The 23,032-nt window shown below is 39.5% G+C and overlaps 1 protein-coding gene across 2 annotated transcripts in view; it reads right to left on the bottom strand.

Annotated features, from left to right (window-relative positions):
* The window catches only part of AK5 (adenylate kinase 5), a 290,021-nt gene that overhangs the window by 204,820 nt on the left and 62,169 nt on the right, over positions 1-23,032 (bottom strand). For both annotated transcript variants that reach the window (XM_055403146.2, XM_055403147.2), the window contains exon 6: positions 11,628-11,819. In XM_055403146.2, coding sequence (XP_055259121.2) covers positions 11,628-11,819 — 192 coding nt within the window. The remainder of the gene's footprint in view (positions 1-11,627; positions 11,820-23,032) is intronic.

The raw sequence follows: 23,032 nt of genomic DNA, 5'->3' as shown, positions 1-23,032 counted from the left end.
TTATACCTCTGTGTGTGGCACCCACCTCTTCCTGTACTATGCTGCTGCTGCTGCTGCTAAGTAACTTCAGTTGTGTCCGACTCTGTGTGACCCCATAGACGGAAGCCCACCAGGCTCCCCCGTCCCTGGGATTCTCCAGGCAAGAACACTGGAGTGGGTTGCCATTTCCTTCTCCAATGCAGGAAAGTGAAAAGTGAAAGTGAAGTCGCTCAGTCGTGTCCGACCCCTAGCGACCCCATGGACTGCAGCCCACCAGGCTCCTCCATCCATGGGATTTTCCAGGCAAGAGTACTGGAGTGGCTTGCCATTGCCTTCTCCTCCTGTACTATATTCAACTTATTTATGTTTACATAAACTCCACGAAGGCAGATCTATCTCCACATCATCTCTGTATTCCCTATGGTGCCTGATGTGGTCGCTCTGTTTGACATGGAGTAGGCTCTGGATAAAACTGTTTGAATGGATGACTATAAACGGACTGTCATAACAGGTAAGATGAATTGTAAAACCCAGAGTAGATAAGGATAGAGTTTTGCCTGAAGCAGAACTGCAGCCATGGCTTTACATTTGATTGCAGAACTGAGCAAGGTCAGAAGATGATGGATAGTGTCGATAAACAAAAATACAAGGTCCAATAATTGGCCATTGCCCCTAAAATTTTCTTCTTGTAATGTGAGTGCAGATTAATCAATTTTATGAATTATCTTAATTATTTTACATCTGTTATTAGTGAGATCACTTTTTGAAAAACCTCTAAGTGTAATGCACCAACAGAATAAATTTTCTCATTTATTCTTTTCTGAGAAACATAAATGAAGAGATTACTGTTGAACAGAGTGCTTATCAAATGACAAATGCCTGGAGAAAGCAGTAATGGACTTTCTCTTCAAGATCCAGAGTGCATAAGTGTCATGTTTTAATGAAGGGATAATATTGCAATCACAAGTGCTGCCTCTGGGGTTGGTGCTCTGGGTCTGGGTTGAGGCTCTGCTGCTCTTATCGGATCCTGGGCTAGCTACATTTTGGTGTACTTCAGTTTTCTCATTTATAAAATAAACATAATAGTAATATCAGCCTCATGGAGATTGGTGAGGATTAATGACTTACCATATGTGAAACACTTTGACTAGTACCAAGCACATATTAAATACTAATAAGTTGTTTGCTATTTTTTAAGATACCATCTACTCATAATATATTTTTGCAATTTCCTCACTGGGAAGTCTTAAATGCCTCTCTCCTTTTTTTTTTTTTTTTTAGTTCACTTAACATAACTATGGGGGCTTCCCTGGTGGCTCAGATGGTAAAGAACCAGCCTGCAATGCAGGAGACATGGGTTTGATCCCTAAGTCAGGAAGATCTCCTGGAGAAGGGAATGGCTACCCACTTCAGTATTCTTGCCTGGAGAATTCCAAGGACAGAAGAGCCTGGCAGGCTACAGTCTATGGTGTTACAAAGAGTTGGACATGACTGAGAGACTAACACTTTCACTTTCATTTTCAATTTAACTATAGCACTATCTCTATTTAAAAATATTGATCAATTCCAGTTTTGTCTGAAACATGTTTAATCCAAGAACTTTACCAAAAATATTTTCTTATTCATGTTCCCTATAACTCTCAATATAACATACTGAAATAAATTAAGACTTAATTCTGGAAGTGTGGAATGTTCCCCGACACCATTGTCATAATTATTATTCTGATCACAGAGTGTCTCCTGGAGAAGTGACCAGCTCAAAGCATGTGTATATATATTTTTTCTTGTCAGGAACTGAAGGGCTGAAACAACAGTGTCCAGGAAGCTCTCAGTATGACATGACGTTCAGCTACCAACTATCTATCAATCTGCTTTATTTCAATTAAAAAATTATAAAGCAAACTATTGTAGAAGGCAGACCCCAGGCCTTAAACTAAAATAGTCTTAGGTAGACTTGTCAATAACAGTTCTTGGAACTGGGATTTTCTTAATGTGAATTTTCCAAATGTATTTGCTTGAATATTATCTTGATTTTATCCACACTACTTATTTCATGGTTATCTTGTGAAAACCCTAGTTTATACTTAAGGTGATTAAAGAGTCATGTGTAGAGCTTTTTGGACTCTATTTCATGAGTATTTGTAATAAAAAATCAGCAGAAAATTATTTTGTATCCCTTTGGGGCAGGTGCCATGTTCCTTCTTTAAGTTCCTCCTCATTTTTACTGTAGACATCTGTGTGAAACATCACCATGACAGTATCACATTTGTGGGTGTGAGAGCTCTTCTCATCAGACCCTGACACTAGGTTCACCATTTAACCAGCATCAATTTCCCACTTTGAAAGGAACTGCATTCTCTGAGTCATTTGGTTTGCTCTCTGCCAGTGGAGAGTGAATAGGTCTGATACTGAGTGAGCTTTGGGTGTGGAAAAGTTTTGTCGGGATGCTTGCTTGTTACTGAAACAGAATGACAAAATTAGATATAAATATGGTATCTGCTTGTTTTCCCTTTTGTTTTGATGCTGTTTAGGAACCAGCATAATTTGCCCCAGAAGTGTGGATGTTACTTTGCTACCACTCCAGTACTCTTGCCTAGAAAATCCCATGGATGGAGGAGCCTGGTAGGCTGCAGTCCGTGGGGTCGCTAAGGGTCGGACACGACTGAGCGACTTCACTTTCACTTTTCACTTTCACACATTGGAGAAGGAAATGGCAACCCACTCCAGTGTTCTTGCCTGGAGAATCCCAGGGACGGGGGAGCCTGGTGGGTCTATGGGGTCACACAGAGTCGGACACGACTGAAGTGACTTAGCAGCAGGAGCAGCTCTCTCTCAGTGCTTCAATCTTCCTTTCTATACAAAAAATCTGAGAATGAAATGGTATCATAATTGTATTTTCTTTTTTTATAGCCCACAATAATGAAAGTTATGAAAGTCATCAGTTTCATTTAGTGAATTTAGTTCTGGATGTTTTAAAGCCAGGGTTACAAAGATCTGCATTAACAGGTAAATTAAATTGGTCCCACTAACTAACCCACAGAGATGGTACCCTCCTAAAGTAGGCCACAGTACTTTTTCTAGGACAGCACTGTCTTGCCAGCTTTACACACAGTACAATTTGATAAGTGCCAGTTGCCCAGAGAGTGATTCCTTATAAGCTGCTCTTAAGTCAAGTCAAAAATGGATATTTCTCATGTTTCTTTGGTGCACTTCACATTGAAGGTATATCAGTATCAGGTTTCATGCCACAAGGTACTATCTGCTCAATTTAAAAATATTTTGAATTTAAAACAACTCAGAGGGACATATATCTGGGTACACATAAACACTATCATTACCCAAGTATATTACAGAAAACCTCAGTAGCCTTTCCTATTTATTAACCTTTGAAAACTCCTCCCTGACTATTTTTGTCTACTAAATCCACCAAAGAGGACTCAGTGAGGGCTTTGGTTACATAATGAATGTTTCAGTTCAGTTCAGTTCAGTTCAGTCGCTCAGTCGTGTCCGACTCTCTGCGACCCCATGAATCACAGCACGCCAGGCCTCCCTGTCCATCACCAACTCCCGGAGTACACTCAAACTCATGTCCACAGAGTCGGTGATGCCATCCAGCCATCTCATTCTCCGTCGTCCCCTTCTCCTCCCGCCCCCAACCTTTCCCAGCATCAGAGTCTTTTCCAGTGAGTCAACTCGTCGCATGAGGTGGCCAAAGTATTGCGTTTAGACAGCATATAATCCGTGATGGTATGTAAAGGAAATGTAGCTTCACTGAGTTACATAGCACAAATTTGTCAACCTCATGCACTGGGATGCAATCACAGAATTTTCCTCCTAGTAATTTTAGGAGAATGGATTTGTTTGAGTAAACGGGTATTGGGTATTTCCACTGCCTTTCTTATGTATAGGTGGGTTGCTGAATTCGCTGAGAGGTTTTGCTGTTTGGATTTCTTCCTTACTACTCCGTGCAGTGATGCTAATGGAGATGGTGATAATTAACCAATGACCGTACATTAAGTTTAGAGATAAGTGTATTTGTATTTTAAATGTTAGCATTGATTCCGATGAAAATTGAAGTTAATTAAGAAATAATTATTCAGCAGTTCTGTCTAAATTAACTTGTACTATTCCCATTTAGTTTCCCTCTGGCTAGGAGTGCCTGGTGAGATGGAATTACATAGTTTCATGGTAAAATTTGAAGGAAGTCATACAGTGTAAATTAAGCAAATGTAGTGCCAAAGGGGTTATCTGGGGGTTCAGGGACAATGTCTGGTGAATAGTGTGACGTTGACAAGGATGTGCTCTCTAAGCCAGCACTGATGCCAGTTTATGATGAAATGTTCCCTAATCTACAACAAAATGAGAAAAATAAGACAAATGTTGGGAATTTTTTCTTATGGCCAAACAGATCCATTTTAGTGACTTTATGAGTTTTGGCACTACTAAATTTTTTTGTGCTAAAAAATATCCCTTTCAAGCAATGATAATAATGGAATTTTTTCCCCTTTCTAATGCCCTCACTTAGAAAAAGTTTTTAAAAAGTCAATTTGGGAAATACAAATTGAAACAACAAGATACCACTACAGACCTAGTAAAATGGCCAAAACCTGGAACAATGACAACACTGAACGCTGGTGGAGCAATAAGAACTCTCGTCTTGGAGAGAGTTCGCAGGTGAGAATGCAAAATGGTGCAGCCAGTTTGGGAGACGCTTTGGTGGTTTCTTACAAAACTACACATATTCTTACCAGCAGTCAGGCTCCCTGGTAGTTATCAAAATGAACTGAAAACTTATGTCCACACAAATACTGGCACATGGATACATATAGCGGCTTTTCTTTTTTTAATAAATGCTGAAATTTGGAAGTAACCAAGCTGCAGATGAATGAACAGATAAACTGTGGTATATTCAGACAATGGATGTGCTCAGAAGAAAGGAGCTATCAAGCCTGGACACAACATGGAGGAAACTAAAATGCATACTACTAAGTGAAAGAAACCAGTCTGAAAAGGCTACATACTGCATGACATTCAACTTCATGACCTTCTGGAAAAGGTAAAACTTTAGAGATAGTAAAAAGATCAGTGGTTGCCAGGAGCCAGGTTAGGAGGATGGAGATGGGTGAGGTTTGAATAAACAGAGCACAGAGATAGTTAAATACTATCTAAAATAGTAAAATAGCAGTGAAAACACTCTGTAAGATATTGCAATGATGGATACATGGCACTATGAAAGTGAGAGTCACTCAGTCGTGTCCTACTTTTTGGACCCCATGGACTATACATACAGCCCACGAAATTCTCCAGGCCAGAATACTGGAGTGGGTAACCCTTTCCTTCTCCAGGGGATCTTCCCAACCCAGGGATGGAATCCAGGTCTCCCGCATTGCAGGTGCATTCTTTACCAGCTGCACCACTAGGGAAGTCCAAGAATACTGGAGTGGGTAGCCTATCCCTTCTCCAACGGATCTTCCTGACCCAGGAATCAAACTGGGGTCTCCTGCATTGCAGGCAGATTCTTTACCAACTGCGCTACCACAGAAGCCCACGTGGCACTATACATTTGTCCAATACCATAGAATTTATAACACCAAGTGGGAATTTTAAGGTAAAATATGAACTTTGAGTGATTATGATGCATCAATGTAGGTTCATTAATTATAACAAATGCAACACTCTAGTGAGGGATATTAATAATTGGGGAGACTGTGCAAGTATTGGCATAGGAGGTATACAGGAAGTCCCTATATATCCTCCTCTCAATTTTGCTGTCAACCAAAAAGTGTTCTTGTGCTTCCCTGGTGGTTCAGATGGTAAAGAAGCTGCAGTGTGAGAAATCCAGGTTCAGTTCCTGGGCTAAGAAGATCCCCTGAAGAAGGGAATGGCAACCCACTCCAGTATTCTTGCCGAGAGAATTCCATGGACAGAGAGCCTGGCTGGCTACAGTCCATGGGGTCGCATAGAGTTGGACATGATTGAGGGACTAACACTGAAAGTGTCCTAAAATAATAAAGTCTTAAAAAAAAACAACTTTATATTAGTCCATTAAATTTTTTTTCTGATCTATTAAGTACTGAAATTATGGAATCATTGGCCTATGTGACCTTGTTATATCTTCAGGTAGCTTATAATTAGTCCGTTGTCTGCTTCCCTAGGAAAATTGATGTTGGTGAACAAGAAATAAACCTGTTCTAACATCTTTCACTTTATGCCTTTCCTGCCTGAAGAGATCCAGTTAGTTAATCAGAGTGTGTGTTAGTAGGCCTCTTCATACATCCTGACTATAGCTTACTTCTCATTTTAAAGTTATGTTTCTCTTGCTTCCTACTATAAAAAAGTCCAGAAGAAAAATGACCATCCGCTTACTTAACAGACTGAAACTAAATTCAGACTTTCACTGATGGTCACCCATAATAGGTAGCATTTGTTCAGTGCAAACAAGTGTCAATGCAGACGAGTGTGCAACCATTTCCCTGACAAGTTGAATGATGTTCCAGCTGAGTGGACTATCCAGTGATACATGCACTTTGGAAACTAATAACATAAACACTATATCTAAACCTATTAATTTTCAAGCATTTTAAAAGACCCTTTTCTTAAAAAAAACAAAACAAAAAACGAAACCTCAGGTATTTTTTAGAGTTCATCAAGCTTCCAAAGAGTTGACCTTTTTAAATTAAAATTATTTCTTTCAAATGGGTTCTAACTTATGAGGATGACTAAAACAAGGACTAGTTTTTTAAGCTTTTTAAATAAAACTAAGATAAAAAATTATCACTAAACAGACGTATTATTTAAGCTTTTATACAGCTGCATTAGGGCTTCCTAGGTGTCACAGTAGTAAAGAACCCTCCTGCCAATGCAGAAGACATAAAAGACACAGATTTGATCCCTGAATGGGGAATATATACTGGAGTAGGAAATGGCAACCTGCTCCAGTATTCTTGCCTGGAAAATCCCATAAACAGAGGAACCTGGTGGGCTACAATCTAAGTGCTCCAAAATGTCATGAGACAGCTTTGAAGAAGAACTTCTGACAAACTTTGGGATCTTGCATCAGCAAGAATACTGGAGTGGGTTGCCATTTCCTTCTCCAGGGGAATATTCTGACCCAGGGATCAAACCCAGGTCTCCTGCACTGCAGACAGACGCTTTAACCTCTGAGCCACCAGGGAAGCACCTTAATTAGTAGCAAAAACCTGTAAAAGACATGATGAGCTATTACATACAACTTATTGTGGGCTTCCCTGGTGGCTCAGAGGTTAAAGCTTCTGCCTCCAATGAGGGAGACCCGGGTTCGATCCCTGGGTCGGGAAGATCCCCTGGAAAAGGAAACGGTAACCCACTCCAGTATTCTTGCCTGGAGAATCCCATGGACGGAGAAGCCTGGTAGGCTACAGTCCACGGGATCGCATAAAGTCGGACACGACTGAGCGACGGAACGGAACGGAACGGATTGTAAGTTAAAAAATTACACACGTTTGCCTGAAAAGGTTCTATGACATATTAGCCCTGTGATTGCTATCATTTAATTCATACTTGCACAGATAACTGTATAAGACAAGCATTATAAAAGAATAAAAATGAAGCGGTCCATGTGATGGGAACTGTCAGTAAGATACATTATTCAGGCAATAGCTTGTTTTCCTGGCTATTTTGATTAGGTTTTCTCCTCAGTCAGACTGGATTTGTTCTTCAGTCAAATCTGCCAACCAACACAGTTAATGTTGTAGTGAAAAAGAAAAAAGAATGGGTTGACATCTATTATAATTTAACTACCATATTCAGACACAGCCATCATACAGTTTGATTACACAGATGATAAAGTCAAAGAAAACACTAGGACAATTTTGTAACTGGTTAACAGACAGTTTTGGGCTTCCCTGGTGGCTCAGCGGTAAAGAATCTGCCTGCAGTGCAGGAGCTACAGGAGACACAGGCTTGATCCTTGGGTCGGGAAGCTCCCCTGGAGGAGGGCATGGCAACCCACTCCAGTATTCTTACCTGGAAAATCCCATGGACAAAGGAACCTGGTGGGCTACAATCCATAGGGTCGCAAAGAGTTGGATACGACTGAAGTGACTTAGCATGCACACAACAGACAGTTTTAAAGAAAAAAAAAAAAGAGAATTTAGTGAAAAGTTTTAAATCTAAATTTTTCACTTTGGATTTCTTCAGTAATCTATCTGAGCTTCCCTTGTGGCTCAGCTGGTAAAGAATCTGCCTGCAATGCAGGAGATCTGGATTTGATCCCTGGGTTGGGAAGATCCCTGGAGAAGGGAAAGGTTACCCACTCCAGTATTCCTGGAGAATTCCATGGACTGTATTGTCAATGGGGTCGAAAAAGTTGGATACGACTGAGCGACATTCACTTTCATTATTCAGTAATCTATCTATGGGAGAATACGCAACAGAGTACCCTCCAAGAGCACGGATTTGTTAGTAGTAAGTAACTGGAGTTTTGAAAAATGGGCATTAGAGGTGAAAGGAAGAAAAAAGAGGAAATGTGAAAATTACAAAGTAATTTCAATCACTTCTATTTCACTTGCAACATTTCTGGTACTGTTCTAAGTACTTGACACCCATTTGCCCCTCAAAATTACCGAGGTGGGTATAATGATGATTATAAGCATTGTATGCATCAGGCAACTGAGTCACAGAGAAGATAAATAACCTTCATGAGGTCATGAGGTCACACGGTGGCAGGTGACACAGCAGGAGTCTGGACCAGGCAATGTGGTTACATGGGACATCTGAACCACTGCTACATGCATTCTCTCATCTCACCCCTACAACACTATGTGCCAGATAACAGCATCCCTAAGGTAGACATAGAGACCAAGTCCTGAAGCACCATGAATTTATTAGATGGCAATGGAGCTGAGATTTCAAGCGAAGGGTTTCAGACTCTAACACCCTAAGGAACAGAGGCACCAAGATAAAGTTTCTCACCTGTACTGAGAGGTATGTGGCCTCTGTGGTCTTTACAAAACTCACACAAGATCATTGATGAATCCTACTCGTGGATGGGGAGAGTTTGTTCTACTCACTACAGGGAATTTCTAGAGTCCATGACATATGTGAGGGCATTCTGTACATTCTCCCATGCAACAGTCATCACACTTAATAAACCACTGTGGGACTTCCCTGGTGGTCCAGTGGTTAAAATCAGAGATTGAATATAGATTCAATCCCTGGTCTGGGAAGATCCCACCTAACTCAGAACAACTAAGCCACATCTATAGAGACCTTGCACCTGGAGCCGTGCTCTACAACAAAAGAAGCCATCGCAGTGAGAAATGCGGGTACCACTGTTAGAGAGTAACCCTTGCTCGCCACAACTAGAGAAAAGCCTGCTCAGAAATGAAGACCCAGGGCAGCCAAAAATAAAAAAAATTAATAAATAGATAAATAATTTTAAAACCTCATTGTTTAATATCTGATTCCCCATAGACTTGCAAGCTCTTCATCTGCTGACAACATACTATGTACCAGAGAGGCATAGTACTAGAAGTTTGCAATATGTCAGAAAATAAAATAAAGATCCTTAACTTTTGCCTATTTAGCTTTGCACCTCTCGCACCTAACAGAGTCTGGCACTTACTGATTCTTTTTTTTTAATTTAAAATAATTTTTAAAAATTTATTTATTTTAGTTTGATTCTTAATAAATATTTACTGAATAAATAAATTAATCAATTAGGAGGGGTAGGTAGAAGTAAAGGAAAGAAAAACTATAGAGAAAAGGAAATATTTGGATTTAACCTATTACCGCCCAGATTTTTATTAAAATCTTAATATGCATTTGATTAATCAGAATGACCATTTAAATTATTTAACTTATCTTTAAAAGCAAAAATGTACATTTTAATTCCAAAAGTGAACTGTGTCCGGGTTCTGAAGGGGGACACATGCATCAGGATGCAGCACTTGCTCCTCTGTCAAAGTAAAATTTTCTGTTATGTTTCTCAGAGCTTAGCCTGTGTTTATGTTCACTGATTTTCAAAAGGTGACTTTCCAATGCAAGTCTTCTCCCAGTAATTAGAGGCGTTTATCTTAAAGCTTATCTGGGTTTAGCAGGGAGGTTACAGGCTGTCATCTGCATTGTTATTGACTCCCTCAATTAGAGGCAATGGCATTTCACCTCCGTGCAAAATATTAGTAAATTAACAATCCCCACTCTGCATTCATTTGGGAAATCTCCTCTGATTGTGATGACAAATGTGACAAGCAGGGAGTAATCAGAGACATTCCCGTAATACCTTTAAGCCTTGCAAACATCAATTAAAACTCTGGCTCTGCAGCTTGCTGTTGGGGTTTGGTCTACAGGGTAAATTTCTATTTTTATGACACAGTGCAGAAGTCAGCATTGGTAATTTGCAGGAGAAGCAAGCAACAACCTCAATACAAAAGAGCCAGAGAAACATCCACTCTGATTTTCTTGATTCTTTCATATCACTCAAAATCTCTTTTAAACCATAAAATGAACTCTGTCATTGTGAACAATTTTCAGATCAGATTTATAATTCTCTGACATGACAACTTTGACTCAAAGGGCAAATTCTAAAAAATATTTCTTTATAGTGCTAAAAAGACTGCAAAGGGATTATTATTCAAATGTCATGACTGTCTCTTTCAATCTGGGGGCATTTTAGGCTAATGAAGAGATTTTTTTGCACAGTAATTGTTAGGTCATAGGAGCTCTGTGGATGAGATTTAGTAGTTTACCTAAAATTTATGAAAAACACCTTATGGGCATTTTATTGTTATTGAGAGTGTGTCACTTTCATCAGATTCTTCACAGGGGCTTGTAACTCCAGCAGTCAAGAATCTCTGGTCCCGTGAGAAAGAACGAAGGACTGAGGAGAGGGTGCTGCCGAGGTCTGCTTCCTCCAAGGAGAACCCTGGAGCTGCACTGGTTTCAGTGTCTTTTGCAAAACGCTTCAGCTGGCCAATGATCCTCTGCCTCCTCTATTCTATACTTGAATCTCTGATGTTGCCAGGATCATACATTTAGCTGAGCCTTCACCTCCACTTCCCTGTATTCTAGCTTCATCCTTCTTTGGCACATTCATTATCATTAATCACAAAACAAACTATGAAAAAATTAATATTTGCATTGTATCAATGGAGCAGAAAGATCAATGCCTTCCATTTTGAGACAATATCACTTCTTTACGACAAGTCAAACGCTTTTTTAGTGGGCCATCAGAGTCGTACTTCTTTATGTGGTACACTATGATAAAGTTTAACTTACAATTTAAGTTTAACATATAAATTCTATTTTTAAGTTGATCAGTTTTCTTAGGTTTTCAAAGACTGAAGAGTTGATAAACTGGGCAAATATTGCTTAAAGTGATAAAAAATTATTTTAAAATACTTTAAAATGTGGGGGCCATAGAATTCTAGCCAAGGTTGAAATAGATTTTTTTTTTTTTGGTAAAATCAATTAAAGTGAAAGCATTTTTATTGTTATGCCTTAATAAAGGCAAATCAGGTCAAGATTGCCAATTTTTTTTTCCATTGAATCTCCACCTAAGAAGAGTATTTATTTTTTTAAGATAAAAGGATTTCTAAATGAGGACATAGGATAATTAGAAATCTGAAAGACTGTTCTTGAAATGGACAAGTAAAGTGTATTTAACTTACTGTCATGATGAGCCCCTTCTCCTGGAAGTATTTAACCAACGGAGCAGCGTTCTGCTTGAAGTTCATTAGTCTCCTTTGGGTAGCTTTCAGATTGTCATCAGGTCGTCCCTGTTGCTCTGCACGCTTCAGTAATCTTTCTTTGAGTCTCTGATTGGCGCAAGCCAGGAACACCACCAAATCAGGAGTACAGATCTGTGGAGAGGGTCAAACAAGCAGACAGGCATTCAACATACCAACCCATGTGAGTATGGGCAGAGGCAGTTTTGCATAGTGCTTTAAAGAAATGATCTCCTTTTTTTTTTTTTTAAACTGTATCCTCATGTTAATAAATTACTTGAGCATGTATTGCAATAAATATATACTTATTAATTTATCAATTATGCATGAGTGTATGGTACACATGTGCTCATATGCTTGTGCTCAGGCATTCAGTGGTGTCTGACTCTTGGCGACCTGACAGAGTTTAGCCTGCCAGGCTCCTCTGTCTATGGGATTTTCTCAGCAAGAATACCGGAGTGGGTTGCCATTTCCTCCTCTAGGGGATCTTCCTGACCCAGGGATCGAACCCACATCTCCTGCATCTCTTGCACTGAGGGTAGGTTCTTTACTGCTGAGCCACCAGGGAAGCCCCATACTGCCCTAATATAGTATACATGTTGTAAAACACACACAAAAACATAATTTTTAAAGGATAAGAAATGATAATGGTAATATTAGCATTTTCTTCCCACATTACAGTGGTTTGCTTTGTGTACTCTGGAGACCACTAGTTACATAATGAACTCTGGAGTCTGGGAAACTTGAATTAGAGTTTTTGCCCTAGGATTTACCAGCTGAGCTCTGGGCATATGGCTTATCTTAGCTAAGCCTCTGTGTCTTCATCTGTCAAAAGAGATATATGAACTTCCTCCCTGGGTTATTATAAAGACTAAATAAGATATTGTGTGAAAAAAACAGCACAAACTTGATCCATGGTAGGTGTGCAGCACATTTTAGCCATATTTACTATCTCTTGGTTTCAGGATTCGATGTTCTGGTTCTCCTTTAACTTTTCTTTCCTTTAACTTTTTACTTTGTTGTTTTTTCCCCCTTGCTCAAATTTTTTCCCTTAAAAACACAATACTCACGAATAATGATATTTCTGAGGCTTAGATTATGTTTTGTTTTGCTTTCCCTCTCCAGGTTTTCATTCTCTCAGCTCCCTTCTGCTGGTCTCATTTCAACCACTTATCCTTTGTTGATGGATTCCAAATCTACATTTTCAGCACCGACTTTCAACAGCACTTATGTCTTATAGTATCAAATGTTTATATGATGGCTCTTCCTGAAAGTTTTAATGTTACTCATGACTCAGCAAGGCCAAATCAGTTCTGGCAACTTTTTACCTAAATGAAATTCCCTTCTTGCTTACATATGTATTTGTTTATTCTTTTATTTTTATGGTAGTAACACTACTTTCCTGAATCTTTCAATTAGAAGTCTTGTCTTTTAAATTTTTAAAAATTTGAATGAAAGATTCTTTAAATTCTATCGTGCTATATAGTTTTCAAAATTTCACAAACATGATTTCATATAATTCCATAAGGGTGGTGTCATCTGTGTATCTGACATTACTGATATTTCTCTCAGCAATCTTGATTACAGCTTGTGCTTCTTCCAGCCCAGCATTTCATATGATGTACTCTGCATATAAGTTAAATAAGCAGGGTGACAATATACAGCCTTGATGTACTCCTTTCCCTATTTGGAACCAGTCTGTTGTTCCATGTCTAGATCTAACTGTTGCTTCTTGACCTGCATAAAGATTTCTCAAGAGGCAGGTCAGGTGGTCTGGTATTCCCATCTCTTGAAGAATTTTCCAGAGTTTGTGGTGATCCACACAGTCAAAGGCTTTGGCGTAGTCAATAAAGCAGAAGTAAATGTTTCTCTGGAACACTCTTGCTTTTTTGATGATCCAACGGATGTTGGCAATTTGATCTCTGGTTCCTCTGCCTTTTCTAAATCCAGCTTGAACATTTGGAAGCTCATGTTTCACATACTGTTGAAGCTTGGCTTGGAGAATTTTTAGCATTACTTTGTTAGCGTGTGAGATGAGTGCAACTGTACAGCAGTTTTCATAAGAATCTGCTATTAGTTGTTTGTCTTTGGACAAATGGTTCAATGTCTCTAAACTTCAGCTTTATCAACTGTAAATAAAGGGGAAATCTATCTTATCTCAGTAGTTTAGTATGTCCCATTTAAAAAAAATTAATTTATTTTTTATTGAAGGATAATTGCTTTACAGAATTTTCTTTTCAAAAACACATTTAAGTAGCTTTTGAGAAGTGTTAACAATTTAGAAAATCACTTTGTAATTTTTGTGTGGTATGTGGTAAAGAGATTATATTAAATTAAAACTTTTATCAAATATTAAACTGCTAAATGCAATTTTAATAAAATCTTTGGTAACATTCTGTCTTGCCCAACATATTACATGATATTCTTTAAATATACTTTGAATAACTTAAATAAGGGAGAAGATAATTTTTGATCAATAACTTAAAATGATATTGTTCTTGGTTTGGTCATTGTGTATATTAAAATATGGAAAAAACTTTGACTGCTAGCTCAGTGTTGAATGCAGATTAAATGGTTTATTTTAATACCTTTATGTTTTGATTCAGACTGAAAAGTACGTGCTTTTCCCTATATAACACAAAGAGGTTATTGCTGTTGCTGCTGTTCACTCACTAAGCCTTGTCTGACTCTCTGAGACCTCCAGGACTGCAGCATGCCAGGCTTCCATGTCCTTCACTATCTCCAGGAGTTTTCTCAGATCATAATGAGGTTGTTGAGAGACTTAAATATGTAATCGTCACTATATTTTGTCTTTTAGCATTGGCTTTTTAAATTTATAAAGGCTTTTCTACACCTTGAGTAAAACTGCATTTTATTTATTTATATTGGAGTGGAGTGTCAGTTGCTTAGTCGTGTCTGACTTTTTGCAACTCTGTGGACTGTAGCCCGCCAGGTTCCTCCGTCCATGGGATTTTCCAGGCAAGAATACTGGAGTGGGTTGCCATTTCCTTCTCCAGGGAATCTTTCCAACCCAGAAATAGAACCCAGGTCTCCTACATTGCAGGCAGATTCTTTACTTACATTAATAGACTTTAAAAAATAGCCATAAGTTTACAGAAAACTTGAGTGGAATATCTTTGTGCTGTTGTTTCTTTAATTTCTCCCAATACTTTTTAATGTAGAGTTTTGTAGCTTTCTATATAATGATCTTGCCCATTTAAAAAATTATTCCTGTGAATTTGATATTTTTAATTTTTATATCTAAGATTTTTGATCAATGAATGCAACTTCAAGTCTGATATAGATAAATTTGAAATGAATCTTCAAAGCTGTTTAATTTTATAACTGTGGAGGAGAAGGAACAAGATGGCGGAGGAATAGGACTGCGAGACCACTCTCTCCCCCACAAATTCATCAAAAGAACATTTGAAAGTGGAGTAAAGTCCACAAAATAACTTCTGAATGCTGGCAGAGGACATCAGGCACCCAGAAAAGCAGCCCATTGTCTTCAAAAGGAGGTAGGAAAAAGCATAAAAGATGAAAAGAGAGACAAAAGAAGTAAGGACAGAGCTCTGTCCCGGGAAGGGAGGTTAAAAGGAGAGAAGTTTCCAAACACCAGGAAACACTCTCACTGGCTAATCTGTGGTGAGCCTTGGAACCTCAGAGGGCCACAAAACCCTCTTTTTTTTAAAGATTTCTTTAAAACCCACAGATTACCCACCAAACTGTAACTCCCAGTGGAGAAGCAGTGCAGACGCCTGCATATGCCATTAGCAAGCGGGGGCTGGGCAGGGAGGAGCTGGCTGAACTGCTTAGAGAGAGGACTGGGCTTGAATGCCCCGAGAACAATCTGAGAGAACTGGGGATAGCAAAGCAGACTGGGATAGCTTCCCAATGAAAAGGCAGAAAGCTCTAACCTAAGACTCCGCCAGCCCCGCTCACAGAACAAAGGACTGAGCAGAGCGAGACAGCTGCCGTCGGCCCATCCCTCATCCCCCACCGAGACAGGTAGGGAGGTCAGCCAGAGCTGGAGGGGGCAAACGCGGCCCCAAAAAGGCATCTGATACCAACTGCAGGCAGGCTTCACTGCTAATCAAGACTTCTTGGGCTCGGGCCGGTCGATATCCGCCTGAGAAGGTGTGCCGGTTGTATACCCAGAAAACCGAGTGGCAGGGACTGGGGAGGCGATAAGTCGCAGCGACCGCGCTCGCCAAACACCTGGTCACCTGAGCTGCTCGGACAGGGGAAGGCACAAAACGCAGGCCCAACCAAGTCTGCGCCTTTGTGGAGTACCTGAGAACCTGAATTTTAGCCACACAGACCTGGGAAGTACATACAACCCAGCGCTGGACTCGGACAGTTCCCGGCAGAGCAACCTAGAGCCTGTGCAGTGTAGACTGGGACAGCATGCGTGCTATGAGTGGGGGCATACCTAGTGTGGCCAAGACTCTGCGAGCACTCCCCACAGACGCCAGAGATATTTGTCTGCAGTGTTCCTCCCTTCCCAGAACAGGACTGAACAACTGAGCCTTTAAAAATTGTCCACCAGCACCCTAGTGTCAGGGCAGAAATTAGACACTGAAGAGACCAGCAAACAGAAGCTAAAACAGAGGGAATCACCTTGGAAATGACAGATATAGTAGTCTAGAGGCTACTCCAAGAATAAGACCAAAAACCAGAGGCAAGAGGCTTAAGCCCGAATCCTGAGACAACCAGAGAACTCCTGACTCCAGGGAACATTAATTGATAGGAGCTCATCAAACGTCTCCATCAGTTCAGTTCAGTTCAGTTCAGTCGCTCAGTCGTGTCCGACTCTTTGTGACCCCATGAATCACAGCACGCCAGGCCTCCCTGTCCATCACCAAATCCCGGAGTTCACTCAAACTCATGTCCATCAAGTTGCTGATGCCATCCAGCCATCTCATTCTCTGTCGTCCCCTTCTCCTCCTGCCCCCAATCCTTCCCAGCATCAGACTCTTTTCCAGTGAGTGAGCTTGTCGCATGAGGTGGCCAAAGTATTGGAGTTTCAGCTTTAGCATCAGTCCTTCCAATGAACACCCAGGACTGATCTCCTTTAGAATGGACTGGTTGGATCTCCTTGCAGGCCAAGGGACTCTCAAGAGTTTTCCCCAGCACAAGCACCACCCAAGGGTCAACAAGTTCCAGAGAAAGACATACCATGCAAATTCTCCAGCAACACAGGAAAATAGCCCTGAGCTTCAATATAAGGCTGCCCAAAGTCACTCCAAACCCACTGACATCTCATAACTCATTACTGGACACTTCATTGCACTCCAGAGAGAAGAAATCCAGCTCCACCCACCAGAACACCGACACAAGCTTCCCTAACCAGGGAACCTTGACAAGTCACCTGTCCAACCCCACACATAGTGAGGAAACTACATAATAAAGAGAACTCCACAAACTGCCAGAAGAGGGAAAGGCCACCCCAAGCAAAGCAATGTAAGCAAGACGAAGAGGCAGAGAAATACCCAGCAAGTAAAGGAACAAGATAAATGCCCACAAACACAAACAAAAGAGGAAGATATAGGGAATCTACCTGATAAAGAATTTCAAATTTTGATAGTGAAAATGATTCAAAATCTTGAAAGCAAAATGGAGTTACAGATAAATAACTGTGAAGAAAGCTAATCGCTGAAGAATTGATGCTTCTGAACTGTGGTGTTGGAGAAGACTCTTGAGAGTCCCTTGTACTGCAAGGAGATCCAACCAGTCCATTCTAAGGGAGATCGATCCTGGGTGTTCATTGGAAGGACTGATGCTAAAGCTGAAACTGCAATACTTTGGCCACTCATGCGATGAGTTGACTCACTGGAAAAGACTCTGATGCTGGGAAAGGTTGGGGGCGGGAGGAGAAGGGGACGGGCGAGAATGAGATGGCTGGATGGCATCACTGACTCTGTGGACATGAGTTTGAGTGAACTCCAGGAGTTGGTGATGGACAGGGAGGCCTGGCATGCTGTGATTCATGGGGTCGCGGAGAGTCGGACACGACTGAGCAACTGAACTGAACTGAACTGAACTGAACCTGGCGAAAAGGATTGAGAAGATGGAAGAAAGGTTTAATAAGGACTTAGAGGAAATAAAAAAGAGTCAATATACAATGAATAATGCAATAGATGAGATCAGAAACACTCTGGAGGGAACAAACGGTAGAATAACAGAGGCAGAAGACAGGATAAGCGAGCTAGAAGATAGAATTGCAGAAATAAGTGAAATAGAGAGGAAACAAGAAAAACTAATTAAAAGAAATGAGGACAATATTAGAGACCTCTGGGACAATGTTAAATGCTCCAACATTCGAATCATAGGAGTCCCAGAAGAAGAAGACAAAAAGAAAGACCACGAGAGAATACTTGAGGAGATAATAGTTGAAACTTCCCTAAAATGGGGAAAGAAATAATCACCCAAGTCCAAGAAACCCAGAGAGTCCCAAACAGGATAAACCCAAGGCGAAATACTCCAAGACACATATTAATCAAATGAACAAAGATCAAACACAAAGAACAAATATTAAAAGCAGCAAGGGAAAAGCAGCAAATAACACACAAGGGGATTCCCATAAGGATAACAGCTGATCTTTCAACAGAAACTCTTCAGGCCAGGAGGGAATGGCAAGACATACTTAAAGTGATGAAAGAAAATAACCTACAGCCCAGACTACTGTACCCAGCAAGGATCTCATTCAAATATGAAGGAGAAATCAAAAGCTTTATAGACAAGCAAAAGCTGAAGGAATTCAGCATCACCAAACCAGCTCTCCAACAAGTGCTAAAGGATCTTCTCTAGACAGGAAACACAGAAAAGGTGTATAAACTCGAACCCAAAGCAATAAAGAAAATGGCTATGGGATCGTACTTATCAATAAGTACCTTAAATGTAAATGGGTTGAATGCCCCAGTGAAAAGACAAAGGCTGGCTGAATGGATACAAAAACAAGACCCCCATATATGTTGTCTGCAAGAGACCCACCTCAAAATGAGGGACACATACAGACTGAAAGTGAAGGGCTGGAAAAAGATATTCCATGCAAATAGAGACCAAAAGAAAGCAGGAGTAGCAATACTCATATCAGATAAAATAGACTTTAAAACAAAGGCTGTGAAAAGAGACAAAGAAGGAAACTACATAATGATCAAAGGGTCAATCCAAGAAGAAGATAGAACAATTATAAATATTTATGCACCCAACATAGGAGCACCGCAATATGTAAGACAATTACTAACAAGTATGAAATGGGAAATTAACAACAATGCAATAATAGTAGGAGATTTTAATACCCCACTTACATCTATGGATAGATCAACTAAACAGAAGATTAACAAGGAAACACAAACTTTAAATGATACAATAGACCAGTTGGACCTAATAGATATCTATAGGACATTTCACCCCAAAACAATGAATCTCACCTATTTCTCAAGCGCACACAGAACCTTTTCCAGGATAGATCACATCCTGGGCCATAAATCTAGCCTTGGTAAATTCAAAAAAATTGAAATCATTCCAAGCATCTTTTCTGACCACAATGCAGTAAGATTAGATCTCAATTATAGGAGAAAAACTATTAAAAATGCCAACATATGGAGGCTGAACAACACGCTGCTGAATAATGAACAAATCATAGAAGAAATCAAAAGAGACATCAAAATATGCATAGAAATGAATGAAAATGAAAACACAACAACCCAAAACCTCTGGGACACTGTAAAAGCAGTGCTAAGGGGGAATTTCATTGCAATACAGGCACACCTCAAGAAACAAGTCAACTAAATAACCTAACTCTACATCTAAAGCAACTAGAAAAGGAAGAAATGAAAAACCCCAGGGTCAGTAGAAGGAAAGAAATTATAAAAATTAAGGAAGAGATAAATGCAAAAGAAACAAAAGAGACCATTGCAAAAATCAACAAAGCCAAAAGCTGGTTCTTTGAGAAGGTAAATAAAATTGACAAACCACTAGCCAGACTCATCAAGAAACAAAGGGAGAAGAACCAAATCAATAAAATTAGAAATGAAAATGAAGAGATCACAACCGACAACACAGAAATACAAAGGATTATTAGAGAATACTATCAGCAATTATATGGCAATAAAATGAATAACCTGGAAGAAATGGACAAATTCCTAGAAAAGTACAACTTTCCAAAACTGAACCAGGAAGAAATAGAAAATTTGAACAGACCCATCACAAGCACAGAACTAGAGGCTGTAATCAGAATTCTTCCAGCAAACAAAAGCCCAGGTCCAGACGGCTTCACAGCTGAATTCTACCAAAAATTTAGAGAAGAGCTAACACCTACTCTACTCAAACTCTTCCAGAAAATTGCTGAGAAAGGGAAACTTCCAAACTCATTCTATGAGGCCACCATCACCCTATCCCAAAACCTGGTAAAGACCCCACAAAAAAAGAAACTACAGGCCAATATCACTAATGAACATAGATGCAAAAATCCTTAACAAAATTCTAGCAATCAGAATCCAACAACACATTAAGAAGATCATACATCATGACCAAGTGGGCTTTATCCTAGGGATGCAAGGATTCTTCAATATCCGCAAATCAATCAACGTAATACACCACATTAACAAACTGAAAAATAAAAATCATATGATTATCTCAATAGATGCAGAGAAAGCCTTTGACAAAATTCAGCATCCATTTATGATAACAACCCTCCAGAAAGTGGGAATAGAAGGGACATACCTCAACATAATAAAAGCTATATATGACAAACCCACAGCAAACATTATCCTCAATGGTGAAAAACTGAAAGCATTTCCCCTAAAGTCAGGAACAAGACAAGGGTGCCCACTCTCACCACTACTATTCAACATAGTTCTGGAAGTTTTGGCTACAGCAATCAGAGCAGAAAAAGACATAAAAAGAATCTAAATTGGAAAAGAAGAAGTAAAACTTTCACTTTTTGCTGATGACATGATCCTCTATACAGAAAACCCTGAAGACTCTACCAGAAAACTACTAGAGCTAATCAATGATTACAGTAAAGTTGCAGGATATAAAATCAACACACAGAAATCCCTTGCATTCCTATACACTAATAATGAGAAAATAGAGAAATTAAGGAAACTATTCCATTCATTGTTGCAACGAAAAGAATGAAATACTTAGGAATATATCTGCCTAAAGAAACAAAATACCTATATATAGAAAACTATAAAACACTGGTGAAAAAAATCAGAGAGGACACTAATAGTTGGATAAATATACCCGTGTTCATGGATTGGAAGAATAAATATTGTGAAAATGAGTATACTACCCAAAGTAATTTATACATTCAATGCAATCCCTATCAAGCTACCAACGATATTTTTAACAGAACTAGAACAAATAATCTCACAATTTGTATGGAAATACAAAAAACCTCGAATAGCCAAAGCAATCTTGAGGAAGAAAAATGGACCTGGGGGAATTAACCTGCCGGACTTCAGGCTCTACTACAAAGCCACAGTCATCAAGACAGTATGGTACAGGCATAAAGACAGAAATATAGATCAATGGAACAAAATAGAAAGCCCAGAGATAAATCCACGCACCTATGGACACCTTATCTTTGACAAAGGAGTCAAGAATATAAAATGGAGAAAAGACAGTCTCTTTAACAAGTGGTGCTGGGAAAACTGGTCAGCCACTTGTAAAAGAATGAAACTAGAACACTTCCTTACACCATACACCAAAATAAACTCAAAATGGATTAGAGAGCTAAATGTAAGACCAGAAACTATAAAACTCCTAGAGGAGAACGTAGGCAAAACACTCTCCGACATAAATCACAGCAGGATCCTCCATGACCCACCTCCCAGAATATTGGAAATAAAAGCAAAAATAAACAAATGGGACCTAATTAAAATCAAAAGCTTCTGCACAGCAAAGGAAACTGTAAGTAAGGTGAAAAGAAAGCCTTCAGAATGGGAGAAAATAATAGCATTTTTCAGGATGAAAAAGGATTAATCTCCAAAATATACAAGCAGCTTCTGCAGCTCAATTCCAGAAAAATAAATGACCCAATCAAAAAATGGGCCAAAGAACTAAACAGACATTTCTCCAAAGAAGACATAAAGATGGCTAACAAACACATGAAAAAATGCTGAACATCCCTCATAATCAGAGAAATGCAAATCAAAACCACAATGAGATACCATTTCACACCAGCCAGAATGGCTGCTATCCAAAAGTCTACAAGCAATAAATGCTGGAGAGGGTGTGAGAGAAGGGAACCCTCTTACACTGTTGGTGGGAATGCAAACTAGTACAGCCACTATGGAGAACAGTGTGGAGATTCCTCAAAAAACTGGAAATAGAATTGCCATATGATCCAGCAGTTGCACTCCTGGGTATACACACCGAGGAAACCAGAATTGAAAGAGACACATGTACTCCAATGTTCATTGCAGCACTGTTTATAATAGCCAGGACATGGAAGCAACCTAGATGTCCATCTGCAGACGAATGGATAAGAAAGCTTTGGTACATATACACAATAAATATTACTCAGCCATTAAAAAGAATGCATTTGAATCAGTTCTAATGAGGTGGATGAAACTGGAGCCTATTATACAGAGTGAAGTAAGCCAGAAAGAAAAACACCAATACATTATACTAACGCATATATATGGAATTTAGAAAGATGCAAATAATAACCCTGTATACGAGACAGCAAGAGACACAGATGTATAGAACAGTCTTTGGGACTCTGTGGGAGAGGGTGAGGGTGGGATGATTTGGGAGAATGGCATTGAAACATGTATGTTGTCATATGTGAAACCAATCACCAGTTCAGGGTTGAAGCATGTTAGAGGATGCTTGGGGCTGGTGTTGGGGGATGACCCAGAGGGAGGATAAAGGGAGGAGGGAAGTGGGAGGGGGGTTCAGGAGGGGGAACTCATGTACACCCGGGGCGGATTCATGTCAATGTATGGCAAAACCAACCAATATAATATTGTAAAATAATTCAGTTCAGTTCAGTTCAGCCTTCAGTAAAAAAAAAAAAAAAAAAAAATTTATATCTGTGATTAACATGCTGTCTTTTCTTAGTGTGAAACAAAAACATATAACTAGTGACACAAAAAAATTAAAACATGGAGCAGGCAAGACCCCCAAGGAAACTGGGATAACCAGCTGACTACTCAACACTGCCTTCAGCCACAAGCATGCTCACCTGATTCTTAGTCACTCTTATATATGTCCACTCATTAGGGCCCTCCTTCTTCAGTGGTGCCCATTTTAAAAGAAAAAAATTTAGTATTTTACTTTTTTCCCCAAAGTGTAAAACAGAAACAGACATCATTCTTTTCTAGAAGAGGTGA

The sequence above is a fragment of the Moschus berezovskii genome, chromosome 4 (assembly GCF_049115385.1).
Source record: "Moschus berezovskii isolate FMDL1 chromosome 4, NW_MosBer_1.0, whole genome shotgun sequence".
Classification (NCBI taxonomy): Eukaryota; Metazoa; Chordata; class Mammalia; order Artiodactyla; family Moschidae; genus Moschus; species Moschus berezovskii.
This window is presented reverse-complemented; position numbering and strand designations above follow the sequence as displayed.